General features: G+C 53.2%; 9 protein-coding genes across 9 annotated transcripts; 7 read left to right on the top strand and 2 right to left on the bottom strand.

The window, feature by feature from the left end:
• Positions 1–758: 758 nt before the first annotated feature.
• On the top strand, positions 759–1,407 carry SNOG_09291 (hypothetical protein; the record flags this gene model as incomplete). The annotated part of the gene is made up of 2 exons (XM_001799536.1): positions 759–962; positions 991–1,407. The coding sequence occupies 2 exons, from the start codon at positions 759–761 to the stop codon at positions 1,405–1,407; spliced, it is 621 nt and encodes a 206-aa protein (XP_001799588.1).
• Positions 1,408–5,657: 4,250 nt separating this feature from the next.
• Positions 5,658–6,548, top strand: SNOG_09290 (hypothetical protein; the record flags this gene model as incomplete). The annotated part of the gene is made up of 1 exon (XM_001799535.1): positions 5,658–6,548. The coding sequence occupies one exon, from the start codon at positions 5,658–5,660 to the stop codon at positions 6,546–6,548; it is 891 nt and encodes a 296-aa protein (XP_001799587.1).
• A 289-nt stretch (positions 6,549–6,837) lies between these two features.
• SNOG_09289 (hypothetical protein) lies at positions 6,838–7,773 on the top strand (the record flags this gene model as incomplete). The annotated part of the gene is made up of 2 exons (XM_001799534.1): positions 6,838–7,309; positions 7,373–7,773. 2 exons carry the CDS (start codon positions 6,838–6,840, stop codon positions 7,771–7,773), a joined length of 873 nt encoding a protein of 290 aa, XP_001799586.1.
• A 57-nt stretch (positions 7,774–7,830) lies between these two features.
• Positions 7,831–10,496, bottom strand: SNOG_09288 (hypothetical protein; the record flags this gene model as incomplete). The annotated part of the gene is made up of 4 exons (XM_001799533.1): positions 7,831–9,120; positions 9,276–9,421; positions 9,497–9,682; positions 9,866–10,496. 4 exons carry the CDS (start codon positions 10,494–10,496, stop codon positions 7,831–7,833), a joined length of 2,253 nt encoding a protein of 750 aa, XP_001799585.1.
• Positions 10,497–11,044: 548 nt separating this feature from the next.
• SNOG_09287 (hypothetical protein) lies at positions 11,045–11,977 on the top strand (the record flags this gene model as incomplete). Its single annotated transcript, XM_001799532.1, has 1 exon — positions 11,045–11,977. One exon carries the CDS (start codon positions 11,045–11,047, stop codon positions 11,975–11,977), a length of 933 nt encoding a protein of 310 aa, XP_001799584.1.
• A 475-nt stretch (positions 11,978–12,452) lies between these two features.
• SNOG_09286 (hypothetical protein) lies at positions 12,453–13,280 on the bottom strand (the record flags this gene model as incomplete). The annotated part of the gene is made up of 4 exons (XM_001799531.1): positions 12,453–12,774; positions 12,882–12,982; positions 13,041–13,157; positions 13,260–13,280. The coding sequence occupies 4 exons, from the start codon at positions 13,278–13,280 to the stop codon at positions 12,726–12,728; spliced, it is 288 nt and encodes a 95-aa protein (XP_001799583.1). The 3' UTR covers positions 12,453–12,725.
• Positions 13,281–14,102: 822 nt separating this feature from the next.
• SNOG_09285 (hypothetical protein) lies at positions 14,103–15,458 on the top strand (the record flags this gene model as incomplete). The annotated part of the gene is made up of 3 exons (XM_001799530.1): positions 14,103–14,509; positions 14,882–15,165; positions 15,331–15,458. 3 exons carry the CDS (start codon positions 14,103–14,105, stop codon positions 15,456–15,458), a joined length of 819 nt encoding a protein of 272 aa, XP_001799582.1.
• Positions 15,459–16,604: 1,146 nt separating this feature from the next.
• On the top strand, positions 16,605–18,605 carry SNOG_09283 (hypothetical protein; the record flags this gene model as incomplete). The annotated part of the gene is made up of 4 exons (XM_001799529.1): positions 16,605–16,938; positions 16,964–17,034; positions 17,118–18,373; positions 18,422–18,605. 4 exons carry the CDS (start codon positions 16,605–16,607, stop codon positions 18,603–18,605), a joined length of 1,845 nt encoding a protein of 614 aa, XP_001799581.1.
• Positions 18,606–19,407: 802 nt separating this feature from the next.
• SNOG_09282 (hypothetical protein) lies at positions 19,408–20,097 on the top strand (the record flags this gene model as incomplete). The annotated part of the gene is made up of 1 exon (XM_001799528.1): positions 19,408–20,097. One exon carries the CDS (start codon positions 19,408–19,410, stop codon positions 19,891–19,893), a length of 486 nt encoding a protein of 161 aa, XP_001799580.1. The 3' UTR covers positions 19,894–20,097.
• Positions 20,098–20,317: the final 220 nt, after the last annotated feature.

Raw genomic sequence — 20,317 nt, 5'->3', positions numbered from 1 at the left:
TCATGCGCAGGGACATACGGTTGTCGACTTGCTGGAGAGCGACGACGCTGTCTGGCGGCAGGCTTTGCTGAGCGTCCTGATCTAATAGAAAAGTCTCGGGTGCGACAGAGCGTGCCTGGGGCGGCGGCATCTGGGCATGGTGGGCGTTAGGATACATGCTGCGCTGCAACACGTTCCTCTGTACAGTGTTTGGGAAGGAGGGTTGGGGACGTCAGACGTAGCAGGGCTAACTAATAGGGTGCGGTGGGTGCAGTCGGGTGCGGTGCGGGCGCAAAGGGACCTGCCAGATTGGAAAATCAAAGGTGCGGCGCAAAGCGAAAGAAAAAAGCCAGGACGGTATCAGATGTGTTAAATGGGATAATAAACGTATCGAGGGCCTGCCTCGGGGTGAGCAGTCTCGACGTCGAGCAGACTGTGCAGAGTGAAGGTTAGGGCTTTGGGGATACGAAACGCAAATCCGAGGGGGCAGCGGCAGCTTTAGGTGTCGGAGGACTGCGTGAAACAGGAGCCTAGTGGTTTTAGAATGCTCTATTCCTGGCCCGCGCTTTTGCAAGTCAGCGAGGTGGCCGGTGCGCCGGGCGCGGCCAATTGAGCGGCGCACGCTTGTGCAGAGCCAGCCTGGGCGACTGGGGGACGGCGACTCGTGGGACGGCCGTGCTGGGGCCTAGCGCTGGCACGGTGGCATGGGGGGAGGGGTGGAGCGAGTGAACAGGACGCGCGCTGGTTGGCGACGGCGGGAGAGGGCTTCTGGCCGCCTCATGGAGCATGCTTGTGTAGATTGGACTGGATTGCTGGATTGTGGCGCTGGAGCGAATTGCATATTCAGACGCAGCGACGCAGACACGCAGACACGCAGAGACTCACGAGCGGTGCCCGATGACGGCAGCTGCGGGCTGCAACAGCAACAACAGCCGGACAGGGCGCCCTTTCCCTCTGACTGCTGGGTTCCTGCCGTCGTTGGAGTACGTGCAGGTGCAGGTGCAGGTGCAGGTGCAGCTCCTCGCTCGCTCCTGCCCTCCCCGTCTGGCTGCGTCGGGCCCGAAATGCCCTTCTTTGCTCGGCGCACCCCATCGCTTTGGGCCTAGCCGAGCCCCGTCGCTTGCATCACCTCCCTCCCACCACCAGCTGCCCACCCACCGCAGTAGAGATCATCGCCGTTCGACGCCCGCTGCTGCTTCAGAACATGGCCACGCTCTGTTGCGTCAGTTTAGCTCGCTGCCGGCCCAGTGGATGAAGGATGCCGGCCTTGCCCGCCGCCTCAACACCATCTTCTTCCCAGACTGCATCAACGCTGACAGTTGCACGCCGGCCCCCTCGAGTCGCCGACGGCGTGCCATCTACTGTCACCGCCCCGCTGTCATCTTACAAAATCCTTTTCTGCTCGACCAGACCGACCTCCATGACTAAATGCAAATACCCAGAACCACTGTTTGCAAAATAATGGCGCTCCTACTTGGACTTGGTACTTACCCGTCTCGCTAGCTGCAACTCGTCGTCGCTGGTGCATTGCCCTGCCGTAGTGACACCTGCAAGCCTGCAAGCCTGCAAGCCTGCGCGCGCGTCACAAGAGCACCACATCGATGACCGCCATCCAGCCTTGAACTCAATTCTCCCTCTGCCGTGGCTGATCACTTAGCCTGCGCAGGTGCGTCGAGATGCAGGAACCAGCAGAAACAGCACTGGGGCATGGTTTGATCGGCCTCCTGAAACACGCGACCTTGGCTCGCCTGCGGGAGCGCGGGCGCTGGCACCTTCCCATCTCGCATCATATCGATGCGCAGACCTTCCGGTCACTCTTCCGCCCTGCTCGAGTCCCCTCCCCCACCCACCCAACCTCTCCATTCCCGCCTCCTGCTCGCGCTGTCATCCAAACATCGCAAGCGCGAATGTCCGTAATTCCAGTAGGGCTGTTTGCTGGGCGTCTCGCTCTAGTCGCAAGCCAGTAAGGTCGTGGAAACCGTTTCAGAATTACTTTTGGCTAGCCGTTGCCCTCTAGCCGTCTTCATTCAACGCCATCGCCCAATCACATGTGCACACGGCCAGCCTGCTCTCGCTTGCAAGCGCCCGTTGGAAGATATCGTGTGGTATCCTCACCCACTCTTCATGCATCTGCACGCTGGATATCACATTTCCGTCATATCTTTCGCCCTGTCAAGTTGTGCTGCTGCCAGATTACGTACTTTCGGATAAGTTACTGGTGGAGCTGCATGCCCAGCAGCCCAGCAGCCCATCGTAGTAATGGAGGGTACCTTTCTTGTTTCATGCCGCCAATCCTACAGGGCCCAGAATCCAACAGCTGCAACCGACAACCAAGATGCTAAAGATGCACGTAGTCCTGCCGTTGCCTTCGAGGCTATTCGCGCCCTGTATAAGGTTTCTGCACGAAACCCTAGACCATCGATTTTGCCAATCCAAATCGTGACCTGCAGCTGCGAACGCATCCTGACTTGCCGTGAGACACCTACTGCCGTTCCCAAGATCAACTTGTGCAGCTATCCACGTTGGCACACTGAACCCGGAGCAATGTCGAAAATGGGCATAGTGGTCCTCTGTACCTGCGTTAGTGGGGGCGCACTGTCAGTTCTGAAACTCATCCACCATGTCCCTGATTGCCTAACCCGGAAACAATACAACCCGTCACAGCGAAGCTGGTTTCGCTTGCAAGTGCATTTGTATTGTTTGATAGACACCTGCAGCTTGCTCAAAGGTACTTCCCGTTTCTGTGCCTGCAGATCTAGGAACAAGTTAGGCCAATATTTGACCCGCACAGATCACCTGATAGCGACACCTCTAGGGGCATGCACGTGTCATGCACTGCATCGACATACTATGCTGGTGATCGTGAACGATTTCGGACCCGGAGCGGAAGTCGTGGGCGAGTTGGCAAAGGGGTCCCAGAATTGTAGAGCCAGGTGAGCCGAGGTGAACTATACTCCATGTATGCCCGATTGCCGTTCAACCCGCCAGTGGCCTCATCTCGGTGGATGCTCAATTCTATCGTGGGTCAATAGAAGTCTTGACCGAAGCGACTGCACATCTCCGTTTACGCAGACCTTTCATGGAGAAAGCGGCGATCTTCCGCGCTGCTGTCCGGGGTCCTCGTTCAACGGCCATCACTGACCATTTCACGACACCTGCGTGCGCGTATGGCCGAATCCTCTTGCTTGGTCACCGAAAAGACAAGAAAAGCTCGATCGAAGCGAGGTGCGTACGGCGTGTTTGAGCGTCGACGATCGGCCACTGCTGCATCAGAAATCGAGACTGTGTATCAGAGTGCCGGCAGTTTCAGATAGACGGCAGCTCGCGAAGGGCTTCCCTGGAGCCGCGTTGCGTGCGGTACTCCAACTGTGGCGGGGGATCCTATGGGCCGCCTGCAATTGTTGCACATGGTTGATCGGCTGGTGCAGATGTGAACTGTGCTAGACAAGGTGACACTAGAACGGATGCGGAAATCGCGAGCCCGACTTCCAAGGTTGTGGCGTTGCATTGAAACTTCTAGAGAGAAAGTAGAGTTCTTCGGTACCTGCTTTGCCAACTTGTTTATTATTTCCGTGCGGGCCCTTTCCCGTATCGTTGCGCCATCGTGGCGAGGAACGTTTGAAGCCTAGGGATAAGGTTCTGTGATTACCTGCACAGTAAATCTGCGGGACGAAAGCCACCAGCATGATCTCCTGGGTCTATTGCCATGCACGATACCTGGCACAATGACACGAGTGCAAACCTTATCAAGGATTTCCTCGGGGTTCGCTTGATCAGGGCAAGAGAGCGGGAGGGAGCATACGAGAGCCTGGGAGTCCTGCGAGGAACTGCTTGCTGGTAAGTTTGCTGGTGACGAATTTCCATGCCCATGCCCGGCGATAGATTATTTGGAACAAGCATCCCTCTGCATCAGTGCCGGCTGGCAACCCAGCAATCGGGGGCTGAACACAGGCTTCCGCGCAATTCCGCCGAGAATATCGATGAGGTGTCTCATTGGAGGCGCACACTACATGTGGTCAGCAAAACCTGGACATCGTAGAGCTCCCTCGTCGATCAACCGTAGCGTTGGAAATCCAGGCTGATATTGGAGACCCTAACTCGTGTAGCTCATGCGCGTTTGACGGCTTACCCGCGAAAGGCATAGGTCGTGTTTTGTGACATTGGCGTGGGAAATCGGAGACCTCGAACGGAACTCTCTCCGCACGCGAATGGAAGTCATCCGCCTCCAGACTGATGAACCGCTAGAATTCGGCAACCGTGAACGCCGAACCGCAACAAAACTGCAACAAACCTTCCCGTCCCAGCAAGCTGGGAATGTCTGCCGACACTACAGAACAAAGATCATTGATTCAAGGGTTCACAGGGACGAGGCTTTCAACTTCTTCTGTTAAGGTTTGTCAACCGTTCGCGGTACTGTCAACTTCCCTGGTGATTGGCGGAAGTTCCCTCCGGAACAGATTGTGGATTTTCTTTGAGGTAATGCTCGCATAGGAATAGACTATTGGACCCGCTGCCCGCATGATCATAGTAGGCTTCTAAAACGTGGGCGAAGACGATCATCTAGCGACGTATAGTTGGAGGCACTCCATGGCGCTCAACAATGTTGAAGGGTCTGGACCCTTGAGTGGACCTTGAGTTGATATTAACATGGTCCAGTGATGTAATGTCTGCCAAGTCAGTTCATGCTTCAACGCATCCAGCATATCGCTGGAATTATATGTGGAATTATATGGCGGCGTTATGCCGGCTTCCCCCGTCCGGCCTGTCTTCCAACATTCCCAGATTTTCCCTAGTTTTCGGGAGACAAGCAACTCCCGCGTCCACATGGAACACTCTGCAAATTTCGAGGCCGTGTTGTTTGACACGGACAAGATCTCTATGGTTGACGAAGCCGTTCGAGTTGCAAGCATGCCTTGCCAACGTCATGAGCTCGCTGCAAGGCACGGGCATCGACCTAGGCAGTTGTCACGCCAGTCCCAGAGAGCATCTTTCGGGAGGAAGTTTGCATTGCAAAGCTGCAACGACGAGGTAGACGGCAATTTGCGATGTGATGTAGATTTCGCGCTCGTTTATGAGGTTTGCGAGGCTGCATGGGATCGCTAGCGTCCCAGGGCTTGGCAAACTTCAATGCAGGAACCTGGGAAACCCTGCGCTGGAAGACTGATACCAACAACACAAGGCGCCAATCATTTATCAACTCTATCCATGGCTGCTACTAGGATACCGTCTATCACGGTACAGTCTGCCTTGTGCTCATCGATCGGCCCGCGGGCCGCGCTCCGGCTTCCGTGGTCAGCACGATGCCTCAGGTGGTCACCCTCACGTGCCTCGTGTTCATTGGGCCAAAGTAGCATATCTCGTCACAGCAAAGCGCTATCAGCGCTGAAGAATAACCATGCAGCCCGTTTACACAAATCAGAAGCTTTCAGCACCTCGTATACACGGCAAGCAAGGCCAGAAGATGCAACGTCATCGGTATCAAAATCACCGCAGGTAGGTTGCAACTCTATGAAAAGGCGTCAATGTTGGTAGAATTCCTTCCAAGCGAGAAACTCTGTGTATACATAACAAAACAAGATATACTTGAATGTGTATGAATTCAAAGTGACATGCTCAAGCCACCTCAACTCCAGCCACTCTAAGACCGGGGTGTACAGAAAATCGATGAATACCTGCTAATGGTCTTACAGAATGAGCCACCACCATCAACAACAGCCAAACTTGCAACAACCCTCAAGTCGACGCTTAAGCTAAACACCACCCGCCATGAGAACATTTACAACCTCCCCAACTTCCTGACTCTGACACGCCTCATCGCCACGCCCATGGTTGGATATCTCATCATCCACGACCAGCACCTCTACGCCTTCTCCCTCTTCACTTACGCCGCTGTCTCCGACCTCCTCGACGGGTGGATAGCGCGAAAATGGAAACTCCAAACCGTCGTTGGCAGCGTCGTCGACCCCATGGCCGACAAGTTCCTGATGACCACTCTAGTCACCTGTCTAGCCGTCAACGGGAGCTTACCCATGCCGCTCTTTGCCCTAATTCTGGGACGTGATGTCAGTCTTGCGGTCTCCGCGCTGTACTATCGGTACGCCTCGTTGCCTGCGCCCAAGACTATGGCGAGGTACTGGGACTTCAGTCTTCCAAGCGCTGAGGTACATCCTACGGGCATTTCAAAGTTCAACACGTTCTTGCAATTGACTTTGTTGGGTACGCTGCTGTGTACGAATTTGCTGCACGATCCGTCTGCGACTCAGTCGGCGGCGGGCGGGCTTTTGTTGTCGATTCAGGATGCGCTTGGTGGTGAGGCGGGTGTCAGGACTATGGTGCAAGGCATGTCGGCTATTGTTGCTAGTACGACGATTTACAGCGGGCTGGAGTACACTTGGTCAAAGAAAGCAGTAGTCATTCTCGGCGGCGATGAGGCGCTAAAGAGGAAGCAAGGTTTCAGAGGCAGGATGATCATGGCGAGCGGGTTTGGATCCTTCATTGCGCTCGCGGCGTGGTTGTGGTACAATCAGAACGCAAGAAAAAATACAGAGAAGGAAATTGAGCAGAAATAAATAGCCCATGAGCGGGGTTTGGAGTTCTTTGTACGATAAAGCGAGTCTTGCCAGAAAAAAAAAGAATACAAACATCTTGTGGTTCAACCTTCGTCCTCTCATACCCAAAACAGCAACCGCTCACTCCATTCCACTCCACTCCTGAACCCAGCAAACACACATAACCCATCGCATGCGTCGTCCCTTCCCATCCATCAACAATCCTCCTCTTTGTCTCCCCCATCCGTCACCTCCATCACACCCTACCCTACTCACAATTCTTTGTTCCCCCATCCCTCAAACCACCACCATGAATTTCCTCTCTACCATCTCCACCCTCTTCTTCCCGACTTGTCTCAGATCTGACACCCCATCGCCCCCGCACCGTACCAACATCCGGACAATAGAGTGCAATCAGTACGGGCGCCGGTTGTATTTACGCCCAATTATGCCGCCGACGACGAGGAGGCAGAGTACGGTTATGGTGAGGGAGGAAGGGGGTGAGCAAATGGGTAGGGCTCAGGCCAAAGAAGAACGGATGGATACAGCGAATGCGGAGAGAAGGGTGGATAGTGCGGAGAGAATGGATAGTGCGGAGAGAATGGATAGTGCGCATGTTGAAGAAGTGTTGGAGAGAAAACAGAGTCGGATAACCTTCGACGTGCCCGTGAAGGAATCAGCCGGTAATGGAAACGAGGATGTAGTGACGATATCAGCAAAACGCCGCACACTGAGTGTGGAAATGCACGAGGCGATCGAGGCGCTGCATAGAGAGGATGAAGGTATGTCATTTTATATCTTCTTTCTCCCAACCGCCCCGCAACAGCAATGTTGACGGGTTCTAGAACAAGAACGAAACCTCGCAAAGACCCCTGCCTCGGAAACAGAATCTGGATCAGAAACAGGCGGAGAAGTATCCGCGTCAGAATCTGGCGAGTCGTCACCTGCGACGCCGACGAGTGTTGCCGCACCGATTACGCCGTCTTCTTCTAATCGTAGTGCTATTATCGGTGTTGGTCTGACTGAGCGTCCGGATCTGCAGTATCACACTCCATCAGCAAGACCTGTACTAGCACAGGTCCCGCCTGCAGAGCCGTGGGTCATGTACTACGACTGCGCGGGCGGTAAAGGGTGTGTCGACCCCGTGAGGATCAAACAAGGCGAACCGATCCGGTGCAAGGAATGTGGATTTCGAAGCGTGTACAAGAGGCGCACGAATAGGATGGTTCAGTTTGAAGCGCGCTGAGTACATAAATATTGATAGTATTACATCTACACCTACAACCATGTATAGCGACAGCAGTTATAGAATTTTACCCTTTCCCTCCCACGTTGCTATAGCTTTACTGAACAACTCGCGGCACGGGACTCTACTTCCCAGTCTTGCGCAGAGTAAGAATGCGCCGGAGAGTTTGCGATGCAGGGAGTATGTTTCTTCGGGTGGAGGGGCGAGGCGCTCTTTCACCATTACTGGGATCAATTCGCGCACGCGATCCGTGATCGTCTGGTCTCTGAAGTCGTAGATCTCCGGGCCGTCGGCTTTGAAAGGTTCTGCGAGGGTCAGGACGGATTGGATGTGTGCGTCCAGCATGGTGGGAGATTCGTCTCCTGTCAGGTACCCAAGCTCGATGGAGCCATCGCGGATAGCATTGCGATCTCCTTGCGAGGCGCCAATGAGGATATTGACATAGGGTCCAACAAATTCGTCGGGATACTCGCGTGATGCACCAAAATCGAGAAGTTCGACCTTTTGTGCTTTGGCGTTATACAGGAAATTCGTCCAGTTGGGATCAGTTTGCATGAACTTGAACTCGACGATTTCTCGCAGACACAGTCGCAAGATCTGTGTGCCAATCCAGTCGCGCTGCTCTTGCTTCAAGGTCTTGAGCTTGGTCACTCCAACGCCGTGCATGAGTTTTGCAGTGAGGACAGTAGGCCCGCTTGCTTCAAAAAAGACCTTAGGAACAGTAAAAACGTCCGTATCGTCTGCAAGGAAGTCCCGAAATCGCATCTGACATTCCGCCTCGCGCGTGTAGTTGCACTCCCATCCTAGCTCCGTGCGTGCATTCGCGATAGTCTTGTCGAGGAACAATCCCCTTGGAAGAAGACGAGATGCAGTCAGAAGTACGGAGAGGTTGTTGAGGTCGGAATCAATGGAGCTAGCGACCCCAGGATATTGTATCTTTACAGCTACTGCTTGTCCATTGGATTTGAGCACTGCTTTGTGGACTTGCCCAATTGACGCTGCTGCGATGGGGACATCTTCGAAGGAATCGAACAGGTCGCGCCAATTATCGCCCAGATTGCTCGTAAGAACCTTGTTGCGTTGATATGCTGGCATATAGTCCGCACTATCTTGCACTCGCTGCAAAACGTCGTGTATCTGTGGTGGAAGCATCTTCATATCCTGGATGCTGATCATCTGCCCAAGCTTGAGAGCAGCGCCTCGCATCTTGGAAAGTTTCGACACTAGTATTTCGATGTTGCCCGGGCTGAGCATGAGAGAACCACCCGTTGAGGCAGCACTGCCTGTCACGCGTCGAAGGCTTTCACCCACAGCGCCCAGGGCCATGCTTGTTCCTAAACCGGCATACTGCCACATCCGACCGAATCGTGAAGATGGTACGCGTGACTCTCGAAGAGCATACGGAGCCTTTTCTGGTTCTGTCGCGGCCGGTTCATCAATTATCTGGGGTATCGCTGTCAGCTAATCAGTATACTTCGTGAATTAGATGGAACTTTGCATACTTCAGTTGTCGCCGTGTTGCTCTGCGCGTCTTGAGCCAATTGTGATGCCAAGTTCTGCATCTCCTTCTCGGTCGTCTGTGTCTGCGCTGGCTGTGTGGGCTTCTCGGGCTTTTCGAGCTTCTCGGGCTGGTTCTGCTTGTTCTTCACTGTGTCATGTCCATGACCAGCTTGATATTGTGGCGGAATGAAGGGATTTGTGCTCGGTCCTCTCCTTTTCATACGCTCCTTGCGTGAGTCTGGGTCGCTTCCAAGCATCTGTTTGACTCGTGTCGAGTGGAATATATCTGTATTGATGCCTTCAGGTAGTTCCTCTTGCTCTAAAGGAACTTGTCTTGTATCCTGCTTGTAGAAGACATCCTGATTCAACTGCTGATCATCCACATGTATGTCACTCGCCTGTCTTGTTGCTGTATGGTTCGGTATCTGCGCGCGGGGGAGTGAAGAGGTGGTAGGTTGCGACTCGGCTGATCTCGAATAGAAGACATCTCGATCATGTCCTTTCTGTAGGTCCTGAACTCGCGAGGATGTAGGCGGTCGTTGGACGTCGTTCGCATGCGCCGGTATAGTTTCGGTCGCCGCTGAGGATTTACCTCTTGGCTGGCCCGGTAGTGGTATCGTGGTCTCGTCGGACTCTACTGGTTTGATACCAACGTCTTCGTGTCGAGCTGGGTCGTGCTTCTCGTCGATTAGAGGCTCTTTCGGAGTTTCTCCAAGTGGCCGCGCCGGGAAAGTGTCTTGGCCCCTCTCCTCCTCCAGCGTCACGCCAGATGTTGGAATAGTTCCATCCGGCAGTGGCCGCCTTAGCGCTTCTTCCTGCTCAACCTCGAGTTCTGCCTCTGGTGGGGGCCTTATAGCCGAATTCTGCTCAGACCGTTCATAGTGGTGATCTTGCTGTAGGCCCTCCTCCTTCCCTGGTACGCCAGTATTTCGTTCTACTGTTTCTCTTCGCGGTATATCCTCGTGCGGTTTGGATGTGCCTGTCGCCTGTTGTGCAGCAGCTCTGGCATACGCCGGAGCTTCTTCGCTGAAGCGTTTCGAGAGTTCGATTGCCGCAGCTGCCGTAAGTGTGACTCGGTCAGTCTGGTTCTTGACGGCTTTGGCTAAGCTCGATGTCTTGTTGAATTTCTCGAGTTGGTTGGATCGCAGCGCAATGTGCTTCTGTGTTATCGACTTGGAGGCATTGAAGAGCTTCGCGGCATCGACGAGCCGTCTGCCTGCCATTGAGATTGGTGTGAAGGGCTACCGTAGTAGCTGATTCATGACGCAGCTTGTCTGACAATTGCACGATGCGCTGAGACTTTGCTTAGGCTGCCCTCAAAACATCCCATCATCGCGTCATAGCTTGATGCAGCTAAGCTCGGCTACCCTGCACGTGCCAGCCAATCACACACCAGACGAGGCCAGTACCACTGCAGGTACGTCCCCACTACAGCTTCCAGACAGCCGTACAGCACCATGGCTTTGCTCCCAAGTAACACAAGCAAAAGCAAATCACTGCATCGTGACAAATACATCCGAAAACTGTCAAGACCACCAGCTCTCATTTGCGGCCCATTGTGCCGACTGAGTCGCTCAACACTAAAGTGCCCCGCTTCCCGCACCCCACCACCGGCATCAGTAGTAGTGAAAGTGTTTCTGGCGTTGACTGGCTGTGGTTTATCCTATGCGTGGCTCACCCAGTCCTCTCGCTTTCGAACTTTTTATATCCAGCTCTTCCCACCCCAGTCTCGTTGCGCTCTTCAAGTTTATAAACGTCCACATCCCAGCCCATGGCAACAGACAACAAAGAACAAAACATGAAGATCGCCTGTCTTCAATTCGCCCCTGAAGTAGGCCAAGTGCAGGAGAACATACGCCGCGCGGACGTTATACTACAAGAAACACGGATACCGTCTGATCTCGATTGGCTCGTGTTACCCGAACTCGCATTCTCGGGCTACAACTTCCACTCGCTCGACGAGATAAGACCATACCTCGAACCCACAACTGCAGGCATAAGCACACAATGGGCCATCCAAGTCGCCCAACACTACACATGTCACGTCACAATCGGCTACCCCGAAATCACAACCTCCACACCACCAACGCAGTACAACTCCACCGTGACCGTGTCCCCGACTGGCGAAATCCTCCACAACTACCGCAAGTCCTTCCTCTACTACACGGACGAGACGTGGTCGTCCGAAGGCCCGGCCGACAACGCGCACATCCTTTCAAACGCCACATCACCTGACCAGCCCTTCTACTCCGGGCCCCTGGGCGCCCTCGGCGACGTCACACTCGGCATATGCATGGACATCAACCCCTATCGCTTTACCGCGCCGTGGGAGTCGTACGAATTCGCGCGGACTGCGCTCACGCACAAGACGCCCCTGCTTTGCGTCAGCATGGCGTGGCTATGTCACTTGACGCCCGAGGAGCTCGTGCAGGAACCCACGCAACCGGATATAGCGACCGTCGCGTACTGGGTCGAGCGCTTCCAGCCAATTGTGGATAGTAAGAGTGAGAAACCGGTGTATGTGGTTTTGGCGAATCGGTGTGGGGTTGAGAAGGGCGTGTGTTATGCGGGGAGCACAACGGTGATTAAGATCCACATGGGCGTGGTTAGTCTGTTTGAAACGTGTGGGAAGAGCGAGGAGAAGTGTCTTGTGGTGGATTTGAGTGAGAGGCCGAAGTTTCAGGTCAGGAGTGGGCAGTCGTGAGGATGGAACGGGCTTGCTAATCAAGATTGCTGTAATAAGGTCAAGCGATGTTGCACAATAACTGGCCGAAAAGACGGCAAGGCTAATTGGTGAAGAATGGCACCCAGGGCAAAGTATTGGGTCGGTGGATGCGCAAGTAGGACTGCTGCGATGTCGCGTGGGGCCTTCAGTCATTCTAATAATTAATTTGGGATCGAGGACAGTGCTTTTGAGACCGCAGAAGGTGAGGTCGGTAGAGATTGGAGGCAGAATTTGTCGCATGGGTCTGTACAGGTCTCATGTGCTAGAGACAAGAACGAGAAAGTCTGAAGTAGTGGGTCCTCAGGCGGCGTTGCTCGGTCTAATTGTCGCTCCAGTAATAGGTGAGAGCTTAAGGAATTGTATCAACAAGTAAACATGGCCTGTAACCGATCCCATCCACCGCAAATTGTGTTGTCACATCATGTATGGGCATCACGTATCCAAGACCATCATTTGTGTGACTCAGCAAGTGCATTCATTATCACTGCCTAGCCTGTTCCATCATGACTTGATTTCCGATATCATTTTCAGACCCATTGCGCCAGAGTGAGAGTATCCGGTGAAGTAACGTGCCCACCATTCTACTCCATGCATAAGGTAGACCTCGCTCCAGTGCCTGTCGCCATGTCGTGCATGACGCTCGTGATTGCTCGTTCGTGTTGGTATTTGACGTGAAGAAGGGTATGAGAAATCGGCAATCGAGGCTGAGGGTGCGGGGGCGAGTCGTCTAGATACCGAGACGAGTCTTGCGCCAATGTCGTCGCTTGGCGTTGTACCTGGAGGTGCTGTTAGTCTGCTGATCTCACTCGGTCTTGCTCGTGCTTTGTCGAATTTTGGTGTCGCAATAGCAGCCTGTTGACGGCCGCCCTCGAATATTGCGTACCTGATGGTGTTGTTGGTCCTCAGGCGGATCCACTGGGGGATGGGGCGGTTCTGCTTCTGCGCGCGGGCAAGCTTCTGCTTGGTGCGGAAGGACTTTTGGGACTGCGATATTGTCAGATCATCTCGGTCGACAGCATGCTGGTGGCGGGTTGATTCGTACCGGCATCGTGACTACGGGTGTCGGGATGTCGAAGTTGTTGTCGTTGGGGTCAATCAGAGAGGATAGAATATTGATGCGAGTGTTCGCTTGTGTGGTGTGCCAAGTCCAACAAGCGGGCTAAACCCGTTGTGGCGCGCTAACAGACTAGCAGCCGTCTGCGAAAGTTCGAAGGCGACAACATTGAAACATCACTGTAATTTGACAGGTCCAGGATCGTACAAGAACACCAATGCAGAACATAATTTCTTCTAGAAGCGGTATGCAGAAAGATGATAGCCCGGAGCCGCATATATCGACAGATCACGACTAGGACTGTATCCCACTGTTCTGCCAAGTCTTGCACCTACCCTACTTCTGCATACCATGACGCCAATGTCCACAGTCGGCAATTCAGCTCAGGTGGGAATCATGGCGCAAATGCTCCGGGTTATTGTGTTCCGCATTTCTCGTACGCTCTGAACCTCCTAGCCTTCTGCATCTGTGACAAATGCTGATGACCACAGTAATATGAACTTCGACATGGTTCTGGTGCGTGTGGGCAAACCGGCAGACGCAGTGGATATCATGGTATACCGGCACCTCATCTGTTCAGTGTCGACATTCTTTCGTGGTGCCATTGATCGCTCATTTCTTGGTGTCAAAGAAGGAACCATCACGCTTCGTGATGTGAGTGAAGCCACATTCCGCACATTTCTCGCGTGGCTTCACTCACAATATCTCCCTCCCTCACCTCCAGAGCCACTCCTGGGCTGCCTTAATGGTTTAAAAGTAGTCACGAATACTGCTGGCGATGCCGTGAACTCAGAAGCAAAACCGGCAGGCCGAGGGCGTCCTCGAAAACGCATGTTCGACGAGTATGTCTCTGGTAAATCACCGGTGCTTCGGATACTGGGTCCGGAAGAACTGGACAGGCGCTTTCATGGCAATCCAGCTTGGCAAAACACATATCAGGAAGTCGTAAAGGCTCTAGTTCGACTGTACATCTTCGCAGACAGATACAGCATTCCCCAACTCCGAGACGACGTCATGTCTACCTATGTGGGCTATTGCATTTCATTCGGAATGTATCCTGACCCGGACGACATAGAGGTCATTGACCTTGCTTACACAAAACTACCGGCCACTGCTATGCTCTCGCGCTACCTTGTCCTCTCAACAATATACTTCTGGACTCCTGTAAAGCCGACTCTGGAGTCGGGAAAGCTTAAAAAGTTACACCCAGGTTTCACACTAGACGTTATGACGGCACAAGCTCAAAGAGGCCAGCCACCTGAAGAGGGAGAGACAGATGCCACAAAGACAGTGCCACAGCTGGCCAAACATGGCTTGAAAAATTCTTGCGTCTTTCACGAGCATCAAGTCTTCGACGAAGATACTTGTCGCCACCGCCTAGCCAATTCCAAATTTATATTCGACGGCATACTAGACGCTTGTATGAAAGAAGCTAAGACCGTTGTCGGAAAAGCATCGTGAGGCTACTTGGCCAATCGCGTTGCACTCGACGAGTGAACTCACAAAGCCACACACTTCACAATGCTCACGGCGTTCCTCCAAGAACATCCCAGGTCGATTGTCACTGCTCTCGCACAACGAAGTGACCCCCTAATCTATGAAACCCTGCCACTCTCCTGCTTTTCTATCGGCATCCAATTCCACTCACAACTACATGAGCGATTACACGACAATTCCCAACATATCATCTCACCACCACATTACGATGTCCTCTCAACACAAAAACACGATGTCCAGCTTTCTCACGATGAGCTTCGAGATGGTTACTGTTCGTCTTTGCCAGGCTGATGAAGCAGTCGAAATCCCCGTCAACCTTCAGCTTCTTAAAGCTGTCTACCTTACTTTGGAGGTGCATTCGAGGGTGATTTCAAGGAGGCAACTAGCCGCAAGATCGAATTGACAGATGTCACTGAGCAGACGTTTCGCACCTTCCTCCAGTGGGCGCATGCGCAGCTGTACTCATCTGGCTTTGAAGAGCCAATTCCTGATCAGTCGATTCTTGGTTCAAACACCACAGAGGAGTCGGAAACCGCGGCCAACGACCAGAATGAGTACTCAGACGACGAAGAAGAGGATGCCTCCGACCACGGTTCTGACCACGATTCCGACCATAGTTCCTCCCAATCTCCTAGTCGCCGTAGTAGTAACGCTAGTCGACCTAGTAGTTACCATGCCTGTGGTGGCTGTCATAGTTCACAGACCTCAGTTTCCTCCGCACGATTAAGTCGTGCTCTCATCAACGAAGACGTTTATCATCCACCTCGTATTTACTTCCCAGCTTCCTGCGAGTCTCTCGTAGAGATGCGCGAGAAGTATGAGCTTCGGAAGAAGAACTATGACATGGCTCATGTCTTTGTGGTTCTCATCGAGTCATGCTCGATCGATGGCATGGCGATGGCTATATAGCAGGCCTACGTTGAGGCGCTTGAGAACTTGTCTATCTCGTCTCCTGCAGCGGATGGCGTATCGCCTGATAGCTAGACCGGCAGCTACGAGCCTCTCCAGATGTCATCATAGTCCAGCACTATATGGTCCAATTCAAGTTTTCCTACCAACAAGAAGCAGCAGCTTCGCCAGCATAGGCTCGGGCTGAATCTGCTTGTTGTAAAATAATGTCATGTATCAGTAATGAATAATCGCAACTCGAATTGTAATAAGGACGTGTTTGCAGTCTGCGTGCTGATGAACGTGCCAGTGGTTCCACGTACTGCAGTCTGTGGAAGATTGATCAACATATGTACCGCAGGAAACAGACGTCAGGAGTCAGGCTTGGCGCATTGGCATGCTATAGATCTAGGAATATGATATAGATTCGAAGGAGATGAAGCATATTGACGACTTGCTAGTGCGTGGTTTCCCTTGCCAGGAGAATATTGAAAAGACCACAAAAAGTGTTGACTGCCCACAACGGATCCTCCCGGCATGAACGCAACCTCCGACTCTCGGCTCCAAGTGGACCCTGCATATGAGCGATCAGACGTGGGTGCCACCGTGCTGCAGGTAATTGACGATCTTGTCACTTTGCAACACTTATCGAACGATGTTGTGCAGTTCGGTCAAATTGACGCACCCAGATTGAGTTTGAGACGCATGTTGGTAGCCCGAAACGAGTGCTCAAGTGTTTTGAAGCCGACGATCTTTCACCCCGCGACAGCGCCCCACAGCGGCTAGCGAGGGAGCTATGATCTCGTTAAACGGCCGATGGGCAAGGGTATTGGGCCGTTGTCTCAAAGCATGTTGATCGCGCCCGAGGAAAAGACCATTCTCCGTCTCGGCGAACCTGCCACTGCACTCTATTCTTCACCGGACGCTTCATCGTGGAAGCGCGCAGGTCTGTCAATTGCGTCGCATATGTAGGGTTGTGCTCGCTCTCGTCCCAAGTAGCTTCAGTTCTCGACAGTCTTCCTGCAGTTGCGCACGTCAGCGGCGCGATATAGCTGCGACGCGACCAATCAAGGTACTGCCATCTACCGGACAGAGACAACGTCCCGTCGCACAGCTTGCCAGTCCTATCAAGGCGCGTAGAGCCATCTACGAGAATACCTCGCCGGCATGTCAGAGCAGCCTGCATCCAACGGGCGGCCGCATCCGCCTCCCAGTCCGCGCTCTGCAAGTCTTCCGCGTCTCACGAATTCGAAGCTGTTTCTGCCCCTCACCAACGACGCCGCGACCACCATTTCCACGCGTGGACAGCATTTGCCGTCGCTGTTTAGTACGCGCCGTCCATCGACGATTCGCAGCAATGAGCGTCGCGGCAGCTTGACCGATGAGGAGGAAGACTTTGACGCCATCAAAGCCGGGCTCGCAATGCCTTATGATCGCGACCTGGAGCGCAGAGCCAGCAATGCAGCGTCCATCTTGAACACGCCGCAGATGCGCAGTCAGCGTCTGATTGGCAATTCGAACCCCAGATACAAGTGGTGAGTGGATTTGGGACGACGGCGGCCACTGGAAACTGGACACTGACAAGAAACAGGGAGAAGTACTACAAGAGCGATGAGGAGCTCAAGGGCATGAAGAAGCCCATGTAAGGCGTTCCCTTTCTTCAATCTGCAAAGCTAACAGCACGCCAGACGAGAGTACTATGAGCGAAACAACCAGCTCATCCAGCACTATCTCTACATCGACCGCCTCCTCGACTCCTCTCTGCCGCACAATCTGATCCAAGAGTACACGAACCTCGAATCTGGCGCGGTCAAGATCCCCACCACCATCACAGAGGAGTCGTCGGTAACCAGCACCCCAATAGCCACGCCAGGCGCGCGCACACCAGGCAGTACCACCGAAAACGGAAGCGCGCCTCTGTCGAGTCGCTCATCTGGCACTTACGGCACGAACAGCTCCAATGGCGCGCCACAGGCCAAGGTCAAGCGAACTCCGAAGAACCTGTACAAGGTCCCCGAGAACGACGAGAACACGCCTCTGCTGGCACATGATAATGCTCTGGAAGACGAAGAGGAAGAGCTCTCCAACCCAAAGTTGAAGGAGTGGGTGCCCGAGGAGGATGAAGACACGGAGAGCCCCATCGTCAAGCTGGCGCTCTACGTCAATCTTGCTGCCAACACCGCACTCCTAATACTCAAGATTATCGTGGCCGTCATGACATCGTCTCTTTCCGTCGTCGCGAGTTTGGTCGATGCAGCTCTGGACTTCCTCAGTACCGCCATCATCTGGGTCACGTCCTGGATGATTGCCCGGCAAGACCGCCACGCTTATCCTGTCGGTCGTCGGCGTCTCGAGCCCATTGGTGTGCTGGTCTTCTCCGTCATCATGATTACTTCCTTCACCCAAGTCGGCATTGAGGGTATTTCTCGGCTATCTGGCCCAGATCGCTCTATTGTCCAGCTCACCATCCCCGCTGTAGCAATCATGGCCTCCACAGTTGTGATCAAAGGACTCTGCTGGCTTTGGTGCCGTCTCATCCGCAACTCCTCGGTCCAAGCTCTTGCACAAGATGCGATGACCGACGTTGTTTTCAACACCTTCTCCATTCTGTTCCCGCTTGTTGGCTACTTTGCGAAGGTTTGGTGGCTTGACGCGCTTGGCGGTATCCTACTATCAGCCTATGTCATCATCAACTGGAGCCACACATCGGCAGAGCACATCCGCAACCTCGCAGGCGCAAGTGCAACCGCCGACGAGCGCAACATTCTGCTGTACATGACGATGCGCTTCGCAAAGAGTATCAAGCGTATTCAGGGACTTCAAGCTTATCATGCGGGCGACAAGCTGAATGTGGAGGTTGATATCGTGGTAGATGAGCATTTGCCGCTCAGGGACAGCCATGACCTTGGAGAGTCCCTGCAATATGTCCTCGGTAAGTTTGCTCCTTCGAGATGCAACTTGTGTATATGCTAACATACCTGCAGAGAGCGTACCTTATGTCGACCGTGCGTTTGTACACATCGATTACACCGACTACAACTTTCCTACTCATATGTCACAGCAGGAATAGCTGGTAGAACATTACCTTGTCGACTCTGTATTATACTTATCCGCCGCTTCTACGCTTTCGCCTCTGCTGCATTGACGGGTCTCGAGATTGCGTCCTGACGTGTACTCGATACCGCCAATTGATCCCAACATCAAAAAATCACTCTGCAATTCAAGTTTATGCTCAAAATATCTCAGGTGACCTAGAACTTTGCATCCGTGAAACCCACCTCATTTCCGCGTCGGACTACGAGAGACCATTCCGACGGGCACCAGAACACGCGGGAAACCACCTCACGATCACAGCATCACCGCAAACAATCTCGCCATGATCACCCATTCACGTGCAAAGTCTCGAACTTTTCGTTGAGCCGCACGGATCCCGAACCGCAACCAATGCGCGGCAGATCTTCAGGCACGACGAAACGATGGTATTTCCCGCACCGCGACTATGACACACAAATATCCTTTAACGGCCATTCCGTGTGTCAAAGGCAACACCGTCATGTTATAGCTGTGGAGCTCGTCATCAGAGCCTGCTCGGCTTAAGCATTAAACGCTCACCACTTTTAAGCCGACGGAACCCGAGGACGTGAACATTTCAACCACGTCGTTAGCATATTGCAGTTAACGGAAGCTTTGCCATGCCGCTTATCCTCATAGGGCGTTGAATACTACGGGAATTGGACAGTAAAGTATTCTTGCGCGCTTTTGTCCAATAGTCGCGTCTTACGGTGTGCGCGTCGTCGTGGCGGGACCCACAGGTGCTACTTTGCTGCGAAAATTGTGTCACGATGCACGTGCGGAATTGGATCGTGAGATCTGGGGGCGAGGTGAGTACTGGCAGGCAAGATTTTGGGACAAAGGAAAATTTCTCTCGTGACGTGTGGGTTATATAAAGGGACGGGGGAGACTGGCAATAATGGAACTGCATCAAAGCAAGTCAAGTCTATCATCATCACTACTTCACATCACACTTCATACCTCACTCCGAAGTCAACATCACATCAAAGTCTCTACAACAACAACAACAACAACAACAACAACAACCACACACCCCAACCACAAAATGTCCATAACCGACTACCACCCCCGCATCCTCTCCCTCTCCTCATCCACACCCTCACCATCTTCCACCGCCACCCACACACCAACAACCCAATCCCGCCGCCCCAGCCACGAATCCGCCCATGATGCGCACCACTTCGTCGCGGCCCAGGACAAGACCCACAAGACGCTCAACGGCTCCATCAAGAAGATGTGGCGGGAAATCAAGCACCACGCGGTTGAGCATCACAAGTCAGTGAATGCGGCGTATCATGCGTCGTATGGAGGTGGCGCGAGGGTTATGGGGCCAGAGAGCATGTACGGAAATGCTGCACAGGGGAGGATTGGATCTATCGTGTAGGAAGGACGAGCGGGATGGGATATGCGATGAGAGGAAGTAGGAGTGGGAGGGAGGAGGAAGAAGAAGAAGAAGAAGAGGAGGACTAAAAGTGCTTTTATGTTTTTTGCTCGAAGACGCGAATATACCCAAAGCTCGCACACCACAACCGGAAGGTTGATACTTAATTACTACCAAAAGAATCCAAACATTTCTCAATCGGAAACATTCTCCACTTGCATCTCGTTTCCCAGAAGGGTATCCCGCACCCACTCCATCATTCTCAAAATCTACCAGCATATCTCGGCTCATCCCCATCCTACCTTATCCATTGCCAAGAAGATGGAATTCCACATACAGCACCACACTCCCTTTTCGAGTATATTCTCCACCCGTCACTTCCCCTTCTAGCATCCACAAGCTACCACTCGCCACCCGGCCCTTTCCC

Source organism: Parastagonospora nodorum (genome assembly GCF_000146915.1).
Source record: "Parastagonospora nodorum SN15 chromosome Unknown scaffold_14, whole genome shotgun sequence".
Taxonomy (NCBI): Eukaryota; Fungi; Ascomycota; class Dothideomycetes; order Pleosporales; family Phaeosphaeriaceae; genus Parastagonospora; species Parastagonospora nodorum.
This window is presented reverse-complemented; position numbering and strand designations above follow the sequence as displayed.